The following is a 21,022-nucleotide window of genomic DNA, read 5'->3' as shown; positions in this document are numbered from 1 at the left end:
CTGTGGCAGAAAGGTCCTTAGGATTTATCAAATACACTGTGAATGATGCGCAGCTTAGGAATATTTAGGGGCACTAGTATATCTCATCCTAACGTTTCTCTTTGTTAATCAGACACTGTTGCTTTGAATATTTTGATTAATTAATTCATAAATAAGCCCCCTTCTGCATGGAGCACGTCTAAATAAATTGTTTTGAGGGAAGGGAGGTGGAAGAGAACTTGTGGATTCAGCTGAGCTCCTCTCCCCAGCTCTGCCCCATCTGTGTCCTTCTGTGGTTTGGCCATTGTGGAGCTATTGTAGGAGCTCCCTACAAAAGAGGGCTCCAGCCTAACCTGGACAGGATGAGGGGAAAGGGCTTTAAAGTGGAAGAGGATAGGTATAGACTAGGCATCAGGAAGAAATTCTTTACTGTGAGGATGGGTAGGCGCTGAAACAGGTTGCCCAGAGAGCTTCTGAATGCCACACCTTGGGAGGTGTTCAGGGCCGGGCTGCATGGGGACTTGGAGCAGCCTGGTCCTATGAGGGGTGTCCCTGCCTACATCAGGGGGTTGGAAACTGCATCTTAAAGATCCATTCCAACCCAAACCATTCTGTGATTCTGTGCCCTTCCTCAGTCATTGCAGGACATGAGAAGAGAAACAACCATCCACAGAATAATATAGGGTGACAGTGTCTCTGGGAAAAGAAATTAGAAGAGACTTCTGATATTTTTACTATTCTTTTGTGTGCTGGGTGGATCTATGTGGTGCAGGACTGTATTTCTCACAGGGACACCAGATTATGATTTGGTGCGTCTCAAAATTTTGGATCTTATTAGTGAGGTGTGACTCCAACTTTTCTATCTCTCTATTTACACCTGTCTGTCTGTAATTTTGCAGCAATTTCTGATCTGTTTGGAATTTTGAAATGTCTAAACTACTGATCTGTCTCCTTGCAGGCAAGTCTCACCTGGCTATAGTACAAAGAGTAAACAATGAAGGAGAAGGGGATCCTTTTTATGAAGTCCTGGGAATTGTCACTTTAGAAGATGTGATTGAAGAGATCATCAAGTCAGAGATTCTGGATGAAACAGATCTATACAGTGAGTAGAAATATTTGCACTTTTTTCTTTTTTTTAATAGACAAGAGAGAAGACACCATCCAGCGGCAGCTGTGTCTTACAGCTAACTTGCTGATGGTCAGATGATCTGCAGATCCCTCAGATGGTCAAAATGACTTTTATTTTCACAGCAAGGGCACTTCACCCCTTTAAGCTGTATGAATTCAGAAACAGGACAGCTTTATTTATTTGACTCTTCCATCTAGAAGATCTAGATGTGCAGCATCCTGGTCTCTCCTGTTAGCTGTTCTCCACCATGGTTGCCTAGTTTAAACCTCTTTATTCCAGTGCTTGTGACCTCCCACGTTTACTCCTAACCTCTCTCCCCCTCAAGGGCCTGTAGTCTGCGTCCCCACCATAGTTTATAAAGAAGGCAGGAGGTGGATATCTGCGCCTCAGGGAAGGGGAATGGAGTCTCTTTGGAGTCCATCTCAGTCACTCAGAGAGAGCCTGACAATGGAAAGGCTGCTTCAGGGCTGCAAATCAGCAAGTCCTAAATAACTCCTCTTGTAATCACTCAGTACAGCTCCTTCCTTCCTTAGTGTTGGTGTACATTATGGCAGATGATGGTACAGGTTGAGCATTACCCGAGACTTGAGAGATCTGGATCTGGACTTCTTTCCCAGTTTAGAGTTTCTCTGGTTTTTGGCCAGTTGCCACAGTGTCTGTTTCCATCTGCACAATCTAGCCTGTGCATATTGGACTTCCTCTCTGTCATTCTTCATCTGTCTTATCTGTACTTTGATCGCTTGCTGGCAGATGCTATTTTTTACTACGTATTCATGGGTAGCACAAGGATGTCTCTAGACTCTATTGTAATAGAAATGGTCATTTTATATATAGTTAATGCTCTTCAGCTGCCCTTTGCTTTTTTTTCCTTTTCTCATGAGAAGGATCTGGATGTTTCTATGGCATCTTTTTTAGGCCGATGCAAGCATTTTCCTATCTTCCCTCCGGCCCAAAAGCCAAAACAGCACTTTGCACTGTGGGATAGACAGACTTCTACATTTCCTAATAGATTTCTGTTGCCTGAACTACTTTCCATAGCTGGTCAGTATTTTACCAGTATTTATGTGCACAAAGATTTCTGTAAATCATGGCTGTGTTTTATGTTGTATTGAACAGTCCAATTACTACGGAAATCACAGAGCTCCAGTTAGTACTGATCTTCTTCATACCTTCACAAATGAATTGCTGGGCTAATCAGTAACAACATAATGCTCTTACAAGGTGAATTCAAATTGTATTTAATAATCCAAAATACTGCTCTTTTTTTTCTCTTGTTTGTTAAAAGAAACTGGATAGATAGAAACTGTATAGATGTTGTGTTGTTTTTTAAGGGAAAAAGTTTTAGACCATTAATAGCATGTTAGAGGACAGGGAAATCGATATTTAATTGTACTGTATGAAGACTTCCTAGATTAACCAGATAGAGGTGGTAAATGTGAATTCGTTTGAAACCATCCTTCCTGGGAAGGTTTTGTATAGAAAATTCCTGATTCCAGACTGGGAGGGAAACTTAACCTCTCAGGCTTCCTGGAGGATGCAGGAAAATTTGAGGGGTAGCTCCTACCATGTACCATTGAGATCACCTTCTGGTTTCGTTATCATAGAATCATTGAATGGCTTATGTTGCAGGAGACCTTAAAGATCGTCTCGTTCCAACCTCTCTGCTGTGGGTAAGGTTGCCAGCTAGATCACTGGGCACTAAATCAGGTTGCCCAGAGCCCCATCCAACCTGTCCTTGAACGCCTCCAGGGATGGGGCATCCACAGCGTCTCTGGACAACCTGTTCAAGTACCTCACCACACCGAGTAAAGAATTTCTTCCTATCATCTAACCTAATTTCCCTCTCTTCTAGTTTAAAGCCATTTCCCATTGTCTTGTCACTATCAGACCGTGTAAAAAGTCAGTTCCCCTCCCACTACACAAGCCCAACACCCTCACCTTTTTTGGAGAGGTGCTTCAGCTCTGTGGTCATCTTCATGGCCCTCCTCTGGACCCAATCCAATAGCTCTGCCTCCTTTCTGTACTGTGTCCTGTACTGGACACAGAACCCCAGCTAGGGTCTCACAAGGACAGAGTAGAGGAGGACAGTCCTCTCTCTCTCCGTGCTGCCTACCCCTCTGTTGATGCAGCCCACAATACAGTTGGCCTTCTGGGTTGCAAGTGTGCACTGCTGGCTCTCGTCCAGCTTTTCATCCACCAGGACCCCCAATTCCTTCTCTGCAGGACTCCTCTCAGGGTGTTCCCTTCTCCCTTTCTTGAAAGTCGGTGTGATGTTACCCATTTTCCATTCACAAGGGACTTTGTCTGACAGGTACAACTTTTCAGATATGATGGAGAGTGGTTTGGCGACCACATCAAGTAGTTCCTTCAGGGCCTTGGGATACCTGTAGTCCAGTCCCATTAGCTTGTATGCATTCAGCCTCATGAGGTGGTCTGGGATCTATTCTGCTCATACACTGGGAGGGATTTCTCTCTCCTGAACCCCACCTGGATGTCTGGGGATGTGAGAGATATGGGCAGCTAAACTGCCAGTGAATACTGAGGCAAACAATTTTAGTGTGTTGGTAGGCTGTAACAAATTCTAATTGGTGTAGCGTTGGAAACATGCTTTTGGCTTTCTGAAAGAGGCTTATTGCCCCTGTTATATTAAAATGGCTTGATTTTTGCTGTGTCAGTGCCAATAACCCCTGTAGTATTCATGCACTCTGCTACTGTTCATTATTAGACCAAGCCAGCTTCTCAGAACTTGAAGCCTTTGAACTGATTTGCTCTGTCCTGTGTGTTTACTTAAAAGTAGACCTTATGATGAATTCTGGCAGTTATTATGCCTTTGTTCTGAAATTTTAAACATGCTTTTTTGTGCTTTGATGGAAATTAGAAATTTGATGCAATGACTTTGGGTTCTGGAGCTGTGCCTTTCTGCTGCTGCCATGAAAATGGCAGGGTTAGGGTAGAACAAATTGCAGCTTTGTGGTTCTTGTTGAAAGGTGCTGTCACTGCTGAAGCTCTGCAGCTGAATTTCGTGCTTCCAGTGGATGCATGGTATTACTTCATATTGCTCCATTCTGCTGCACCTTTAAGTTTGCAGAAACGGTGGGAGCAAGAGAAAGTGTGAAATATCTTTGATCTATCAACATCTGCTTGGATTGAGTGCTTCTGAATGTGCAGCTGTACTGGGAATGTGATGGGGTGGAGATAAGAGGTTTCTGTTGTGGTATAGGTAGGCTCTGAAAATGTCTCAGCCAGTGTCACAGTGAACAGCTGTGTGTTTGCCTCTTAGTATTGGAAGATTGGAGCATTTGATGCACCACAGGAATGTGTGCTGCACTCCTGTGGCCCTGGCTAAGAGGTCTCAGTGCAGAGTGCAGCATCTACTGAGAGGCATGGAGTTCACCACTGTGACCCATGTTTGACTGGTGTCATGTCTTATTTAGCTCTTTCTAACAGGAGATGAGTTTCATCATCCCCTCAGTGTGACTGGAATGTTGCTGTTTTGCATTCATACAGATCAGAGAGGGTTGGCCCCAAGTAAAATCGAGGACTCTTCTACAAATGATTAGCACTTCATAGGATTATAGAGTCATTTGAGTCGGAAGGAACATTTAAAGATAATCTTGTCCAACTCCCCTGCAGTGAACAGGGGCATCTACAGCTCAATCAGGCTGCTCAGAGCAAGACAGGTTGCTCAGAGGGGAAGACCACCATCTTACCTTAATATTCCTATTTTCAAAGAGCTTTCAAAACAGGGATGTTAAATATAGGTGCTTGTAAACTCTGTACCACTTTTCCGTGTAAACCACAGAGCTACAGGGCAAAAAATTGTTTGCCCTAGTAAATACTTCCAGTGACATCCAGTGAAACTGTAACAACATACTTTGCACAATGGTGATTCGCCTGGCTAGATCTGCAGATACTGGTTGTGTGTACATCAGTGTGCTATGGCAGGAGAACGGAGCGTTCTGCAGCTGGAATCTGATCTTTAGGCATACCCAGGCTGTTACAGCCCCTAGACAGTGGTGCTTTTACGTTGTTGGCCCCTAGGATTCTGGACTTGCTAACATTCTGTAACGTAGCACTGTAGGCTGTAGGAGCAGCATCCTTACAGGAAGCTACTGCATATGAGTAGAAGATAGTTGTCACATATTCTTGCTGAACACTTTCCTGTTCACGGAATCACAGAATCACTAAGGTTGGAAAAGATCTACAAGATCATCCAGTCCTACCATCCACCAACCACCAATAGTACTCACTAAACCATATCTGTCAACACAACATCCAACCATCCCCCTCAACACAATGTCTGCTGCTGTTGTTAGCACTGAGCTGGACCTCTCCTGCCTGCCTAGAAATGAACACCCTGTATGCGCTATATGCAGAACTGCTCTGCAATTAGATGCTTGCAAGCAGATACTTTTCTTCCACTGAGATAACAAAGTCTGTGGGTTTCAGGATCTGAGCTGCAGCACAGGTCATGATTATTTCTAGTTTTCAAGGTGTATCAGCAAGCAGGGCTTTGCATGTGTACCACAGAGGGGTCTGTCTGCACAGTTGCTCTGGATGGCTGTCCCTGCTGGCTCCATCCAGCACAGTTCATGTTGGACCCCATTCTAACAGAAATCGCTTCCTTCCTTTCTTTTCCCACCCTCCCTTCCCCAGCTGATAACAAGACGAAAAAGAAAGTAGCTCATCGAGACAGGAAGCAGGACTTCTCTGCCTTCAAGCAGACAGACAGCGAGATGAAGGTTAAAATATCACCGCAGCTCCTCCTGGCAATGCACCGCTTCCTGGCAACAGGCAAGTGTGGATTATCTTTTTTCACAATCGTGCCAGAGCCTCGGAGGCAGTTGGTCAGCAAAGGCCGGTGAGGTGGGTGGGACAGTGCAGACGGGAAGGGAGGCTGGATTGTGGGGTGACAAATAATGCCACTGTTGTGTTTTTCTTTTTAAATTCTCTCCTCTCCTATGTTCAGTGTCGGCATGAACCCTCTGAGACATTTACCAGGGGTGGACCAGTAACTTTAAATTGGTCTGAAAGGTAAGGATGAATGCCAAGTGCCGCACTGCATGTGTAGAGTCCGTCAGATTAACGACTAGCAGGCGCACCCCATTAGGAAGAGCTCAGGGAGCAAACCGCAGAGGACTCAATACCGCTGGCCAGCTGACTGTAATTGCACTCTGGCACTTCATCCAGAAAAAGATGCTGGGCTTTTTGCAGGACGGCATGAGCCTGTTCCATGAGACTTGTGACTTGAAGTGAAAAACTCTCAACACACTTAATGCAGGCTGTGCAGGCGGTTGAACTGTACATTTAAAAACGGATTTCTTGCTGGCTTGTGTGACCTCCATTGATGGCTTCAGGTTTCAGAGGACAGTTGTCTCCGTCTCAGATCACCTTGATGCTTTATCCCTTGTATGGGCCTTCTGGCAGAGAGGCCAGGGGCTTGAATGCTGACATTGCCTTCCATCATAAAGTTGGTCCCTTCACCTCAGGGATGAGACCTGTTAACAGGAGAGCTTGTGGAAAGCAGACCTTCCTATTGCTCATGTTGTCTCTCTTTGGCATATAAAGACTTCTCATATGCAGGCCATTCAGACGTGCATCTTTCACTTCTATATTCAACATACATTTGTGGATTGAATGTGATAAAGTTCTGTCTCCGGTTGGCCAGCTCAAGCTGGAAATTAATACTTCCCCTCCTCTAAGATACAGTAACTGCCTGCTAGATGCTCTCAGTCCGCCTTCGTGCTTTGTTTTGCCTCTGCGACTTAAAGGTGTGTGATCGGTTATCGCATCTCAGCTGAGGGGCCGTAATTCCTTAGAAGGCTTGGATTTCTGCAGCTCATGTGCATGTGAGCATCTCCTTGGTGAGAGGAAACATTTCTACAGGAAGATGTGGATTTAACAGCAAGCAAAGCATTGTTCACGTAGTTGTACAAGACTCGGTGGAGTTCCCTAAGCACCTGCTCAACAGACATAGTGTTATAGTGCTGCATCTCTGCTTGTTTTGTGGATCAGAGCATTGTGTGGCTTCAAACTGACAGTGCTTCGAAGTGACACTGCTAAATGAGATGAAAAGCTACAGTTTTGGTTTATCTGCTCTAATCTGAGAGTAGTATCTCTAGAAGGTGAGAGGTGCTGGGTCATTAACGGTCCTATTCTGAAATTAGGCATAAGGAATGCTTATCAATTTGCATGTGTAAATCTCGACGTCCCTGGCCTAACTCTCACACAAGGATGAGCTTTTTCACTTCTTGCAGCTCTTGCTGGCAATACTGATGATTGGAGAGCAAGCGGGTAGGGAACGTGTTCTGTTGTGTCAGGTATTAATCCCACACGGTTTGAACTGACTTGCACTGTGCATCACTTTGAGTAACTCTTCCCGTGTGAACCATGGCAGCTCAGATTGTGTCTTTGAATTATGTAGAGCATCTATCTAGACTAACTTTCAAGGCCCCAAACAGTGATTTTTTAAAAACTTTTTTTTTTTTTTAAGTGCAATAAGTACAGTAACTTCAATACCTTGAGAGGAAGGAAAAATTACATCCAAATGTTCTGTGTGCCCCAACTGTAAAGCTCTTCCATTTACAACTCTCCAGTGAACCCATTCAACTGTGACTACACTCTCACATGGGCAAGACTGCCTTCCTGTGTCTTTTCCCTTTCAGATGAAGACATGGCTTTTGGTGGTTGTTGTTTGTTTGTTTGTTTGTTTTTTTAATACTTCACTGATGAAAGTTGGGGTGTTCTTGTTCTTTTCCCCTTACAAATTTAACAGTCTCAAAAGACAGGAAGCGTGCAATTCCATAATGGATCTCTCTGCATCTGTGTGTCGTTTATAGGCAAATGCTTATTAATGAGTACTGCTGACTTCTTGCCAGGCGTATAAAGTGTAATGCCTAGTTGTATCTTGTGTTATAGAAGTAGAAGCCTTTGGTCCATCCCAGATGTCGGAGAAGATCCTTCTCAGGCTGCTAAAACATCCCAATGTCATCCAGGAGCTGAAATACGATGAGAAGAACAAGAAAGCCCCAGAACACTACCTCTACCAGCGAAACAAGCCTGTCGACTACTTTGTTCTCATTTTACAGGTCAGTAATGTTATTATGTTCTTGATGTGTGCAATATTGTGTATCTCCTGACATATCACTCTTGGTGTCTCTTTCACTTGTTGAAGTTTGTCGTCTTTCAAGCATGGGACTGGAGCTTTGCTCATGGGAACTGCTTCTGTCTCCTTTATGATCTTGCCACACTTGAAGAGCTCATTCAGTTGCTTTTAGCCCCAGTTAAACCTGCTGTGATATCTGCTGAAAGTCATTTGTGCTTTAGATGTTACATTGCAAAAGAACCCTGGTGTGCAGTAGGCATTGCTTGTAGAATAGGGGTATGAAAAGCCTCATGTCAGTAGGAGCTTGGCCAGGATGCTTCCACCAGTGGATTTTTCCATTTGCAAAAGGAGGAATGGGGACTTTGACATTTTGGGAAGAAAGCATTTTGTCTGTGCGATTGTGAAGTCCAAAACCTTTGGTTTTGTGATAAATGCAGGTTTCTTTGGGGCCACTGTGCCATCTGCTGAACTCCCACAGCCTCCTCCCATAGCTCTGTGGTACCTTGGGCACCTCACCACCTGAGCTCTCACTCTGTACTGAGATCATTGCCTTTGGGTGGGTTTTATGTCGCAGAGGGGGGAGGACTGATTTCTGTTTGTTCACTATAGGGTCACTTCCAGTGCTCATCATCTCCTAGGGTCCATTACTTGCCAAGAATGTTGAGTAGCAGGATGAAGCTTGATACAGAAACTGAACTCCCATCTAGCACTGTTCGAGCAGTAACAGTCCTTTAAGAGGCATTTTGCTGGAAAGGTGCTTACGCTATCTTTGAAGATAACTGAAATGAGTTTTGGTTATACAGACGAGCACTGCAGTTGAAATTGTGGCGAAGGGCTTGAAGTCTTCCTTTCCATTACTTCTAACAACAGCAAAAGAGTGGGGATGTTAAACATGATCAACAACAAAGAAAGCTCTGAAATATGATGGTGTTGATTCAACGCATCTCTCTCTTAAAAAAGAATTTGTGGGTTTTTTTAACTGCTCTTTCTTATGTGCTGAATTACTGCAATCTGAAATATTCCAGAAGCAAGATAGTGCTCCTGCATGAGGTAATGCTGCAAAACTGTAGCTGGAAGACATGTGCGATACAAAAGAACAAGTAGTTCTTTCTGAGCTATTCTTCAATCAATATGTATTCAGTAAAAACCATGTGCTAAGTCTGTAATGCTTTTGGAAAGGGAGCCTTGCGGTAGGTAGGTACTATAAAAATAGAAAGTGTTGGTTCTGCAGGGAGCAGTGGGTCAGTACTGTGCTTTTGTTATTTTAATGATCTGGTCTTGAGAGATCGAGGAGATCTGAAGAGATCGAGGGTACCTTCACAGTAAATCATGCCAGAACTCAAGCAAATGCATATTTTTTGTATTAAATTTGCTAGTTTAATCTCTGTAGACTTTCTGTTTCAGTTGGAAAGTCACCTTTTTGCAACAGTTTTTCTCTTAGCTACTGGGAAGCTTTTCTGTATGCCTTTGTCGTTGTGTTCTTTCAGAATTCCTGTTGGAGCACTAAGCAGTGCAAACCCAGAAACCAGAGATGTGTACAGTTAAGCAGCAGAGCACATCTCATAGCACACATGGGGAATCCTTACTGGCTCACCAGCTGCTGTGGCAACACCAAGCATGTGCAGCCTTCCTGTGGCCACCGCTGGGAAGTGCTGTGTGTGCTGACAGCAGAGCTGGAACTGAAGCTCTGCTCTTACTGCTAGCTACTGCCTTGTTCTTTGGGTGCTAACTCCAGGCTGACTGTATGTGAAGATCAAAGCCTACTTGCATATGTGTTTTCAAGACCTGGCCTTGGTTGGTGGGTAACTACCAGTGATGAATAGAGTGAGAGCCCTTTTTATAACCAGCCTTTGTTTGTGTGACCAAAAGTAGCTGATTACTGGTGTTGGGGACTGAAATTGATTTTAAAAGGGGCTACATGAAGTGATTGGTTTTGATGTCAAGAAAGTGGGTTTGTGAACTAAGTACTCTCTTCCTGTGAGATATATGCAATTTTTTTTCTGATCTGGAACAGTTCGAAAAACTGATTTGATATGAAGTCATGCTCAGCCTGACTTTTTTCCCATGTTTTTCTGTCCAGATGCAGTGCTGTAAAATTAAACACATGTTTAATTAATATAAGTTGTTTTTGTACAGTAAAAACATAGAAATAAAAGCTACCTTTTGGACTTGTTTTAACTTGTGTCCATCTGATGGTCAGTTCACTTGGTACATGTAGCATGGGCAGTCTACCTGTCCTTTCCATTGCATTGCAGGTAATTATGTTGTTTGCCTAAAATCTCAGTCTTCATGTAGCTCACCTTCAAAGCTGCCTGAGATTTGCTTCTTTCTGCAGTTAGGTAATGTAATTCTCAGTACAGTACCAGTAAGGACGGAGGGGAAAACCAGATCCCACTAAGAAGCAAGTTATTTCTTGCTATTTATATAGCAAAATAACTGGGATGTTTACTGCTACATTTGATATGGTATTTTCTCTTCTAAAGTTGTTTGTATGATATCAGTATCTGTTGTTAAATGTTGGGTTCAGACCGCATCAGAAATGGGTACATTATGTGGTAGGGTGGTTGAGCCTGGGAAGCACTGAGGGTTCTTCTAAACAATATCCTGCTCTTTTGCAGAGTCTTAATTTAAGGGTGCTGGAATATGTATAACTGTCAGAAACCAACAAAATCAAAATAGCCTCAAGACTGCTGCTTCAGGAATAAGGGCCTTGATTCTGTGGGAATCCTATCGGTGAAAACAAATTCCAACTGATCTCCATTTCCCATATTCATGTTAGAAGGGACTTGATGTGAATGTGAGCCATGCCCTCAAATGTGTAGGTTTCTCAAGAGCCCAAATGACTAGATGCCTTCAAGCCTCTTGTGATATTGGGTGAGGGCAGGCTTCTGTTAGCCCTCGGATCGTGTCAGTAGTACCATCTCTGCGACCCTGCTCCCCCTGCAGGGGCTTAGCTGCCACAGGGACCATAGGACCAGAATTGCTCAGGACAAGTATGTTTTTTCTCCCAGGGTCTATCTCTTTTCAGACATCGTTACAAACTGCAGGAACCTTGACACTACTTAGCAACATCAGGAAAGACTAGCTGCTAGGGCTGAAGACTGGTCTTGTGCCTCAGGACTTATGGTCCCTTTTAATTGCAGCTCTCTCTGCTTTTGCTTAACAGGGGAAGGTGGAAGTGGAGGCTGGGAAGGAGGGGATGAAGTTTGAAGCTGGTGCTTTTTCCTACTATGGGGTGATGGCCCTCACAGCATCACCAGGTATGTCCTCTTACCTTCTGCTTCTGGAATGCACTTGTGCACAAGCCTGTCCGCTGGAGTGTGTGTGGGAGGGGAGCATGCAGGGCATCCCCCCACGCTGTGGTGTGGACTGATGGAAGCAATACCACCCTGCAAGCAGAACCACGCCATGGCTGGCACAGCAACCTGGTGGCAGTGCTGGCTCTGACAGCCAAGCGAGCAGCGGGCTCCTGCAGCATGCATGTGTTGGCTTTAGCAAGGGAGGTAGTGGGCACTGGAGGAGAGCTTTGTGGTTCATTTCTCATTGTAGAACAACGTTGAATTAGCAAGAATAAATAATTAGTAGCAGAGGGACATCTAGTGGTGTAAAGTACGAACAACCTGCTAGTTTGTGTACGGTTTGCTTTACCAATCATTGTTTCTAAAGCCATCCTGAGGGAAATGAGGGCAGTGGAGCAAGGAATATAAAGGTTGCGCCTGTCAGCTTGTGCAGAGATATAGCTGAGAGATCAGCAAAGGAAGAGGCTGAGATGTGAGCAGCACATAAATACTGGCTGCACAGCCCAGCATCTCACAGACACAAGGCGGGGATTTGCCTTACAATCAACCAGGAGTGTGCTCCCCTGCCCCAGTGGGTGATGCCCTGTTGTCCACCACACTCATTGTGGTGCCTGCGTGTGCATTTCTATGCCAGCAGCATCACCTTTTAGATCACAAAGGTCTTGGTGTCGGTTGGCATCTGCAGCCCTGGTAGAAGAGCTGAGTGTTAGTGCTGGCAGTGGCCATGCACTCAGTCGATCCCTTCAGGGGGGCTTCTCATGCAGATATCACCTCCTCCTGCATAGAGGCACCACAGGTTGTTGTTCACTTGGGAGGCAGCTCGTTTTAGTACTAAGTTAATGGAAACTCTACATGTATGTGTATGTATGTAGATGTACACTAGTGAATGGCTTTGGAATGAAATTTGTTTTGTAACTTATGGCTATAGCCACACTAAACGGCACAGCCATCAGCAGTTCCTATGGAGTCTGAGCTCTGCGTTGCCATTGTATGAGTCTTGCACTGGCTCTTTGTTAGGAGCTCAGGAAGGAGTAATTCTTCCTTAAATATATGCACTTTAATCAATCTTGCTTATACCTTCTGGGGCTTGACAAATTTGGAAGCATGCAGACATAGAGAGGATTTTATCTGTGCAGTAACAGCAGTGTTTGTGATGAATCATATGTAATGTGTACACATGTGTCATACCCTTGCTGTTCCTTCAGTGTTGAAGCTTAGCTTTTGCACTGTGGGCCAGACAGAGCTGGATCAGGCATGATCACTTCTGTCCCATCAGAGCTGCACTTGGAAGTGATTTGTGGCATCTCTGTTTTGCCAGCATTGTTCAGTTTGAATGTTCTCATGTTTCTGTTTTTCCCGTGTTGCTAACTCCACAACCACACCAGTTGCCCCAAGTCCTGTGAGATCAAATGATCTCCCCTGTCCTGCCTCTGCCCTGGAATCCCTCTCGGATTTGTTGTGTCAAACTTAAGCACACACACTATTTTAGATTAAACTTGACCAACCTTGAATTCTTTTACCTTCAGCTGGTTGTGCCAGTAGCAAACCCTCCTTTTTGCTGTTTTTTTCCCCAGGTTTTAGAGAAGTTGCAGCATCGTGAGATTTCTGTTAGGTTGAGCTTGTAAAAATAAAAGTAATTCTTGTTGCTTTGAGTATATGTGAAAGCCTTTACAAACAAGGGAAAGCTTCTGTCCTTCCCTGTCTCCTGGTGAGATGTTACATACCTGCTCTCCATCTGGAAACGCAGCCAATAACAGGAGTTTAAAGGATGTTTTCAAAAACCCAACAACAAAACAGTGGCACTTTTATTACTGACAGCTGGAGACTGATAATTATCAGCACCAAACCCATTCTGGTAGGGGTGAGCTTGGAGAATCACAGCCGTGCTTGACATTTTACTGAAAACTTGAACTGCAAAGTGTCTTTTGGTTTCATTTCTATTTTTGTTTTATTCTCATAAGGAACTGCACCCATGAAAGCTTTCTGGCTTCTTTTACCTCTTTGCCTTCCAGGCTGGAGTGGGCACCACTGCTCCTTTTGAACTGTTTTAAAAATGAGTGTACCCTGATGGATCATTCTATGACCATTCAAATTAGCAAGTGAAAATTGTCTCACTGTAGTTCCACAGTCTTGTTCTTTGGTTCATTCCTAAAATTGTTAAATTGTCTTTTTTGATTTGTTTTGGTTTGGTTTTTAACCCTTTACTTTCCACAGTTGATTTGCACTTCTGGTTTTAGTTCTTCAGTGTATGAACTGGCTCCCTCCCCTGTCGAGTGTGGATAGCTGCCACCCTTCTGGTCGTGATCTCATCCTTTTTCTCTCCCTCTTCTAGTTCCCTTGTCCCTGTCTCGTACCTTTGTTGTCAGCAGAACAGAGTTGTTAGCAGCAGGTTCTCCAGGTAAATCCGCATGCTTCTATTTTCACCATTCTTGTGACTGCCCTGATGCCATAACAAGTCAGCTGCAGTCTGTATTTATCTGACCCCTTTGCTCGTTAGGGAGAAGTCCAGCACAGAATTATGCCTCACAGGTAGGTATCTGAACTTCTGTGTGTGATAACTGGCAGCGACGTGACGGAGTCGTCCAAATGGGAAGAACTAAAGACACATTTAAGAAAATGTTTTTGTTAATGTGTTCTGATATCTGTTATGTGAACTGGTGGGAGATCTGTTAAACGATCTTCTCCCCCAAACTGAGGTTTAAGAACTGAAAAATTTCCTGAAGAAAATGCAGAGGGGAATGTGTGCTGCTGGACTGCCTTAAAAGGAGAACTTATACAAAAGAATCCTTATATCCTCTTCTGGGTAAATTCTATGGTTTGAATACTCCTTGGCCATTTCCAATGCTCAAAAACTTTGGATTTTCTTTCAATGAGATTAATGCTGTGATAATGTACTGAGTGGGTGGATTTGCAATGGAATGTGCAAGAAGGCTGTGGGAGCTCCTGCGGGGTCTTTGGTTTTCCTTGATGGATGACCAAGTTGACTGACACAGAAATCCCTTTGGAGAGCAGAGACCGAGGAGAGAACAAATTGGGTCAAAACGAGCTCTGAGATGTGGTTGAAAACTTGGGAACTGAGCTTTGCAGACACCGCATGCACAGAGTAGTTGAGAAAGATGGAAACTCATCAGGAAAGTATGTAGGGATGGCGGAATCCTAAAACATGGGCTGATGCAATGATGTTTCCCTGGACCTAAAAGGATCGATATATTTAATGCTATTGAATGTCATGATATGGTAGGGATGTTTAAGTGAAACTTCTAACCATCAGTACATGTCAGACATTTCATAAATTTCCACTATCTGCTTCCTGTATTTTCTCTTCTTTTTTCAGCTTTGAAAATGTATCTCACTGTCAGACCCTAAATTAAGCTCACGCACACTCCAAATAAACTATGGGTGGTTGCCCTGCAGGGGATTTTTCCCTGCTCTTTTAAAGTTTCCTGCTGCTAAACTTGAAAGAAGCAGGGAGAAATATAATCTTTCTTTAATTAAAGTACTTGGTGGCTTTCTCTTAAGCTCAGTGGCTTTGATTATCTTTTTCTTTTTTTTAGCTTAGTTCTTTAATTTTGCCAGGTCTTCCTTCTTTTTTTTTTCTTTTTTCTTTTCGTTCTGTTTCTGTTCTATAAGTAAGCATACACCTTGCACATACAAGTTGTTTCCAATGAAAATGCCAAGCATATTTTCCTAGCTTTTTTTCCTCCAACAACAACAGAAATAAATAAAAAAATCAAATTGATGATGGAAAATACAAATGGAAAGAACCTCTTTTGAAAGGAACCGATGTGGTGAGTCTGGTCACTGTGACTGCAGTTCCGGTTCTGTTGAACCCAACACCTTTTGGTGGTTCCTTCTAAAAAGGTTCCTCTCGTTGAACCACACGCTGTGAGGTTCACAAAGTGCTTGTATGGACGTTTGTCTTGTGGTTTGTGCCCTTCATCTTCAGTACTTAAAGGTGAGGAGAACCTGGGTGGGAAAGATCTGTGCAGGTATGTGCTGGGCACTGCTCAGCAACCACAGACCTGTGTGCTGTGCCTTCTGCCATCTGCTCTTCTTGTAGCCCCCCTTCTTTAGTAACTTTTCCCTTCCCATCTTGTACATGATTCCAAGAGCAATGTCCTTACTCTCAGATTTTCAGTAGTCGTGCTTTGTTCTGTCTTCTTGTCCTTTTCCTGAATGTGCTTTGTCACATAACTGCCTGTCCTTCCTCCTTTCTATCAGTAACACACCACAGGACACCTGGGCACAGCCCGCTGTGGCTTTTGAGATGGTGGGTGGGTATGGAGGGAAACCATGCGGGGCTCTGAGTGCTTCCCTCTGAGCCTCTCCTTGTTGTTACCATAGGGACTGCAGACAATTTGCCAAGTCATCACAACCTGTATTTTTCCATTGCCTTTTCTTAAATGGAAGGAAAGAAGACATCAGAGGTTTTCAAGTGAAAAATAATGATAAAACAACAACTACAAAAGACAACGCAGGATGATTCTGCCATGCATCTGGAAGTGTCTGAAGGGCTCCGTTTAGGGAAGGCTAGATGTAGAGATGTAGAGCAAGCTGCATCTGTTTGTCAAGGAGAGATGTTTACAGTGATACAGTGGCAGGGTTGAATTTCAGTTAGCTTTTCATTTTTTTAATACCATTCTGTAGGTCAAAAAATTGGTGAAAGTGAAAAACTTACGATACTGCTGCTGAAATGCTGAAGAGGCTTTGTATCTTCAGGTGATTGGAAAGTAATCTTTCAGCTGAGAATGGGGACCACAGGGGGAGTGGTACAGATGGTGTCAATTAGTGCTTGGGCCGAAGGGCTAAAATTTAGCTGCCCAGTTCACCAGTCCCAAAGAGTTCTACTGCTGTGCACTGTCAGTGCACACGAGGAGAAGCCTGTCTGCAGAAGGGCTTGAGATCTCTTTTTATTTCTGCATGTCCCCTGACATCTGGGTCCCTGTATAGGTGGAAGCTGAGGATGCAAAATGCCTGTGGCCAGTCGTACTCCTAAGGGGTAGCTGGGAGGTTTTCAAGTGAAAGCCTGCAGTGTCTATGAATAGTCTGATAGAGAGTTACAACCATACATGGTTAAGAAAAAAAAAAATCTATTAAGCATAGTTGGACTACAGAGAGCTCCTGTAAGGAAGCTGAGGGAAGTTGCCTTTCTCAGAAGGTCACCGCTCATCAGCGGAAGCACTGTGAGCAGGTGTGCGCAGGGCACGTCTGTTGTAGCACAGACAGAACCAGGTTTCTTTGAGTCGTACTCAGTGATGTCTGCCACCAGCTCTGGATTCAAAATGTGCTCTTTTTCTGGACCATTTTATTTAGCTGCATGTCAGTTACGAGTAGACTAAGTCTTTGTTGATCTTCTGTTTCACGCTGCAATTTCTTGTGGCCCTTTGAAACTGGCGACTTTGAATATTTTCTCCTTGATGTAAGAAGCTTCTTGCTCTTGCCTGTTTCCCAGCTGAAAACAAGTCTCCACCTCGACCCTGCGGCTTGAATCACTCAGACTCTTTAAACCGAAGTGATCGCATCGATGCGGTGACGCCAACGTTAGGGAGCAGCAACAACCAGCTGAATGCATCCTTCCTGCAAGTGTACGTTCCTGACTACTCAGTGAAAGCACTCACAGACATCCAGTTTGTCAAGGTAGGAAAAAAGCTGGGCCTGTGGGCTGGAGAGCCTGGGGAGGGAGTTTCCTGTGGATTGCTCTGTAGCCCTCTAAGCAAATAGGGTTATGAAAACAGCCATTTTGAAATTGCTTTAAATTACTTGTTCTCAGTATCTGGTGTCTTCACTGTTTTTCTCATTAAGGCCCGTAAGTAGATTGGTCATACAAGTTTTTGGATATCAGGTCTCAAGGGGAGAGATCATAGGGAATATCTTCTGTTTTAGTCCTGAAAGACATGTCCTCGTGAGGCCTTGAGCCATCTGAAATGGCTCATTACGCTAGCCGACAGCACCCTTTTCTAAAGGATGAAACATTTTGTGTCAATTGCAGTTTTCATTCACTCTTGATTTTTATTTCAGCTCAGGGTTCTCGCTCTTGGTTTCGAACTTATCCCTCTGCCTGGAGTTGTCTTGGACATTTTTCCTAACTTCACGTGTTAGCATTATGTCTCATACTACCAGTGGGTTGCTGTGTGCATGTGGCTCTGTCCCCCAGCATGGTGCATCCCACGCTGAAACGTGTGCGAGTCCTGTGGGATGAGAAAGAGCCAATGCTGGCAGCAATTCCAGCCCAGCAGGGAGTCCAGGGAAGCTGACATCTCATGGTCAGAAGCTGACCTTGTTGCTTTTCTGAAATTGAATGCACTTTCACGTTTTCTTTGCATAAAACTCAGGCTGCTCATGAGCTCAACTTCTGTCAAAGTTAATTCAGTATTGAAATTAGGCAATAGAACAGAAATACTGGAATGCTAAATCAATTGTTTCACATCCACAGGTAGCCAGATTTTAAGAAGAGAGTACTGACTTTTGTTTAGAACTTGACAAATGTAAATGTACTAGTCAGTGGTTCAGGGCTTCACAGTTTAGGTCAGTAAATAATTATTCCTAAGCAAGCGATTCTCACTCCAAAGCAGCTGCTCAGCTTGTGCTGGTTTGTATGAAGTCTTTCCAGCTCTCACCGTGTTCATACTGAGTCTAAAGAATACTACATTGTCTGGTTTCTCTGCAGTCAGGCTTGCAGACCTCTTTTTGTATCACCCTGCATTGTACATAGGACAGAGTACTCAGAATGTGTGTTTTCATTGTGTCACATGGGCATTTATTCAAGTAATGCCTTGTAAGCCAGGGCTGTGACCTGCTTGCACATGCTTGGATTTTGCTGTTGGAGATGTGACGCGTCCATCTGACACTCTCCATTTCCAGTCTCTCTGTTGTGTTGAAGCAAAAGCTTCAGGCTTTCTAAAAGTCTTGCTCAGCTTCTTTCATCTGCTGAGATAATCCAGTGCTGTTGTAGCACAGGGGGCTGCTGGTGCATGTGCATCGCGCTGCCTGGCCCCAGGAACTTATGGGATGGCTCCTGCCTAGTTTGCTATCCTAGACAAGAGCACTAATGCTCGTGCCTCTGTCTCTTTGAGAACTCATAAAGCCCCTCCAGAGCTCGATGAAGCTGGGAAAAAGACTTCACTGAACCTTAGGCCCTAAAAGCGTGCATGGTTAGAAGGAAGTTGAAGTCTGATTTTAAAATCTTTGCCCAGGAGTAAATCACACAGCCCTGTGCTTCCACCCTGCCTGTGCAAGCGTCGCCATGCAGCTGGGGCGCTGTGCTCCTGCAAAGCGCAGGGATGGTTATAGAAGTGGAGTCGATGCGGGGTGAACAGGAGTTGAAGTGTGACCATCTGGAAAGGGAGGGTTCCTCGTTTTCCTGGGGCATCCTGTGAGAGATGCACAAGCGTGACCGGCTCTTTCTGTTCCTTCCTTCTGTGCTCGGAGCAGATCTCGAGACAGCAGTACCAAAATGCCCTGATGGCATCGCGGATGGACAAAACTCCTCAGTCCTCGGACAGTGAAAACACTAAAATCGAACTGACTCTTACGGAGCTGCATGACGGTTTGCCGGACGAGACAGCAAACCTGCTGAACGAACAGAACTGTGTGACTCACAACAAGCCCAACCACAGTATGCACAGTGAAGGAGCCATCTAGGAGCTGACTCCCCACGACCCACCCATCCCATCTCCTCAGCAGGACCAGCCCTCGCTCCTTCCTGTCTCCTCCCCGAGTGTGACACCGTTAGTACGTGCTTGCAACACTGTGCTGCATCCAGTGTTCTGAGACCAAAGACTTTTGCGTCCGTTGTGGGAGCAAGAAGAGGAAGAAACAGGAAGAAAGGAGCAAAGAGCAAGACAGAGAGACTAAAGCCCCAAGCGTACTTTGGGAATGGTGAGCCACCCTTGAGAACAATGATAATACTTCTTGCAAAGTAGAATCATGTTTATTTTTTATCTGTATTTTTGATCCTTGTTGGGTTTTTCCTCCTCAGACACATATGGAGAAGTTTAAAAACTGCTCCGGTTATTTTTTCAAGAGAGATCATGTTTTTGAAGAGTATTTTGCAGAGTTTTAAATTGTTTCTGTCCCTCCTCAACCTCAACTAGGCTCTGTCGTGGTTTTGTGAACTGGCTCCGAGGTCCTTAGGCCTCTTTTCACCTCTCTCTGTTCCTTTTTGTTGCCATGTCGAAGAAGTCAGTAACTGGTACTCGTTTGTATTTGTGTCCTAAGAATGAGTGAGCAAGCTTCAAGGAACCTCTGGTTTTAGCCTCCTGGAGGGTCACGGGATGAGTATTGTTGCATTCTCCCAGTTCAGTTTCAGGGAAGGAGTGCTTATTTTAATATTTAATGATCTCTCAAATTTCAGAAGGTTTATTTGTAATACAGGCAAACGCGTTGTTACACTCTACAGTTTTGTGACCTCCAAAAACTCTGTGTATGTTTAAGATGATTCTGGGGGGAAGGACTTAATTAGCAAAGCTGTGGTCTTGTGAGATGAAGGCCGGGTGTAATTTTCAATACCAAAGTCTCTGGGTGGTTTTCTGTTGACTTTCCTGACAATTGCTTGGTGAAGTAATGTGTGCACCCAAAACCAACACACTTTAAAGCACCCACGTGCTGTAGTGGTCTGTACACCGTTACCTCAGCCGGGGCAGATTGCAGTGCTTGTTAGTAACAGAGTACAGCAGTCCTTTTCCTTCCCTTAAATCTCCAGTGTTAACACAAAAGATGCTGCTACAGTTATGCCCAAAGTACATCCTCCAGGTGACAGAAAACCTCTGCCAGTGCAAGGACAGCTCTGCTGAGGAGTTGGGACCATCCCGTCCTCTCCAGGAACTGACGGAAACTTTCCAGACGTGAGTGTATTGCACTTCAGGGATTCAGAGAGGTTCATTCCCAGGCTGTTCACAGCCATATTTTCCTTCCATTGAGTGATTTCGGTGCGTTTCCTTCTCTCTGGCTGCTCTTAACAGCCATTGTAGGGATGACCATGGTAGCAGAGCAGAGAGCCTCCCGCCCAGGTGCCACCATTGTGGGGCAGCAGGTGCCAGGTACTCCAACCCAAAGCCTGAATGCAGCCTTGGTGCAGCGAGGGGCACCCGTGGCAGTTGTGCATTGCATGTTCCCCAGTCCCACGAATGAAGTTTAAGTCCTCAAATGAAAACAAAAACAAAAATGTTTCCCCCTCCTTACCCTCTCCCCTTCCAGTGCCGTCTCAAACAGAATGTGAATGTTGCCCTCAGTATTAATGCAAGCAGAGATCAATAAACGAGGCATTGTGATTTCTCTGTTCCAAGACCCGTGGCCCCTGATTATGTAGCATCTCCTTTCCTTTCTTTACACCCAGATGGTCTCCCCTGACCCCCAGGGAAGCCCCAGAAGCAGCTGCCAGAGCTCTGTGCCTGCCTGGGTAAGGGGGGCACTCACCTTCAGTGCCTGCGGTCTGCCTTGGTAAATGTTGGCAGGAAGCACTGCTGCAGTAACTCCCTGCAGGAAACCGGGTGTGCAGCTCTGGAGCAGGCT

General features: G+C 44.7%; 1 protein-coding gene across 3 annotated transcripts in view; it reads left to right on the top strand.

Moving 5' to 3' along the window:
• The window catches only part of CNNM2 (cyclin and CBS domain divalent metal cation transport mediator 2), a 102,572-nt gene extending 81,775 nt beyond the window's left edge, over positions 1-20,797 (top strand). The window contains exons 2-8 of one of the 3 annotated variants that reach the window (XM_052677261.1): positions 938-1,081; positions 5,765-5,902; positions 8,027-8,196; positions 11,380-11,473; positions 13,845-13,910; positions 16,965-17,149; positions 18,944-20,797. In XM_052677261.1, the coding sequence (XP_052533221.1) occupies positions 938-1,081; positions 5,765-5,902; positions 8,027-8,196; positions 11,380-11,473; positions 13,845-13,910; positions 16,965-17,149; positions 18,944-19,153 (1,007 nt within the window). In that variant the 3' untranslated portion in view covers positions 19,154-20,797. The remainder of the gene's footprint in view (positions 1-937; positions 1,082-5,764; positions 5,903-8,026; positions 8,197-11,379; positions 11,474-13,844; positions 13,911-16,964; positions 17,150-18,943) is intronic. The other 2 variants (XM_052677263.1, XM_052677262.1) reach the window with 2 other exon arrangements.
• The last annotated feature ends 225 nt before the right edge of the window (positions 20,798-21,022 follow it).

Source organism: Tympanuchus pallidicinctus, unplaced genomic scaffold (genome assembly GCF_026119805.1).
Source record: "Tympanuchus pallidicinctus isolate F22 unplaced genomic scaffold, pur_lepc_1.0 scaffold16, whole genome shotgun sequence".
Taxonomy (NCBI): Eukaryota; Metazoa; Chordata; class Aves; order Galliformes; family Phasianidae; genus Tympanuchus; species Tympanuchus pallidicinctus.
Note: the sequence above shows the minus strand (reverse complement) of the source record. Positions and strands in the feature narration are given on the sequence as shown.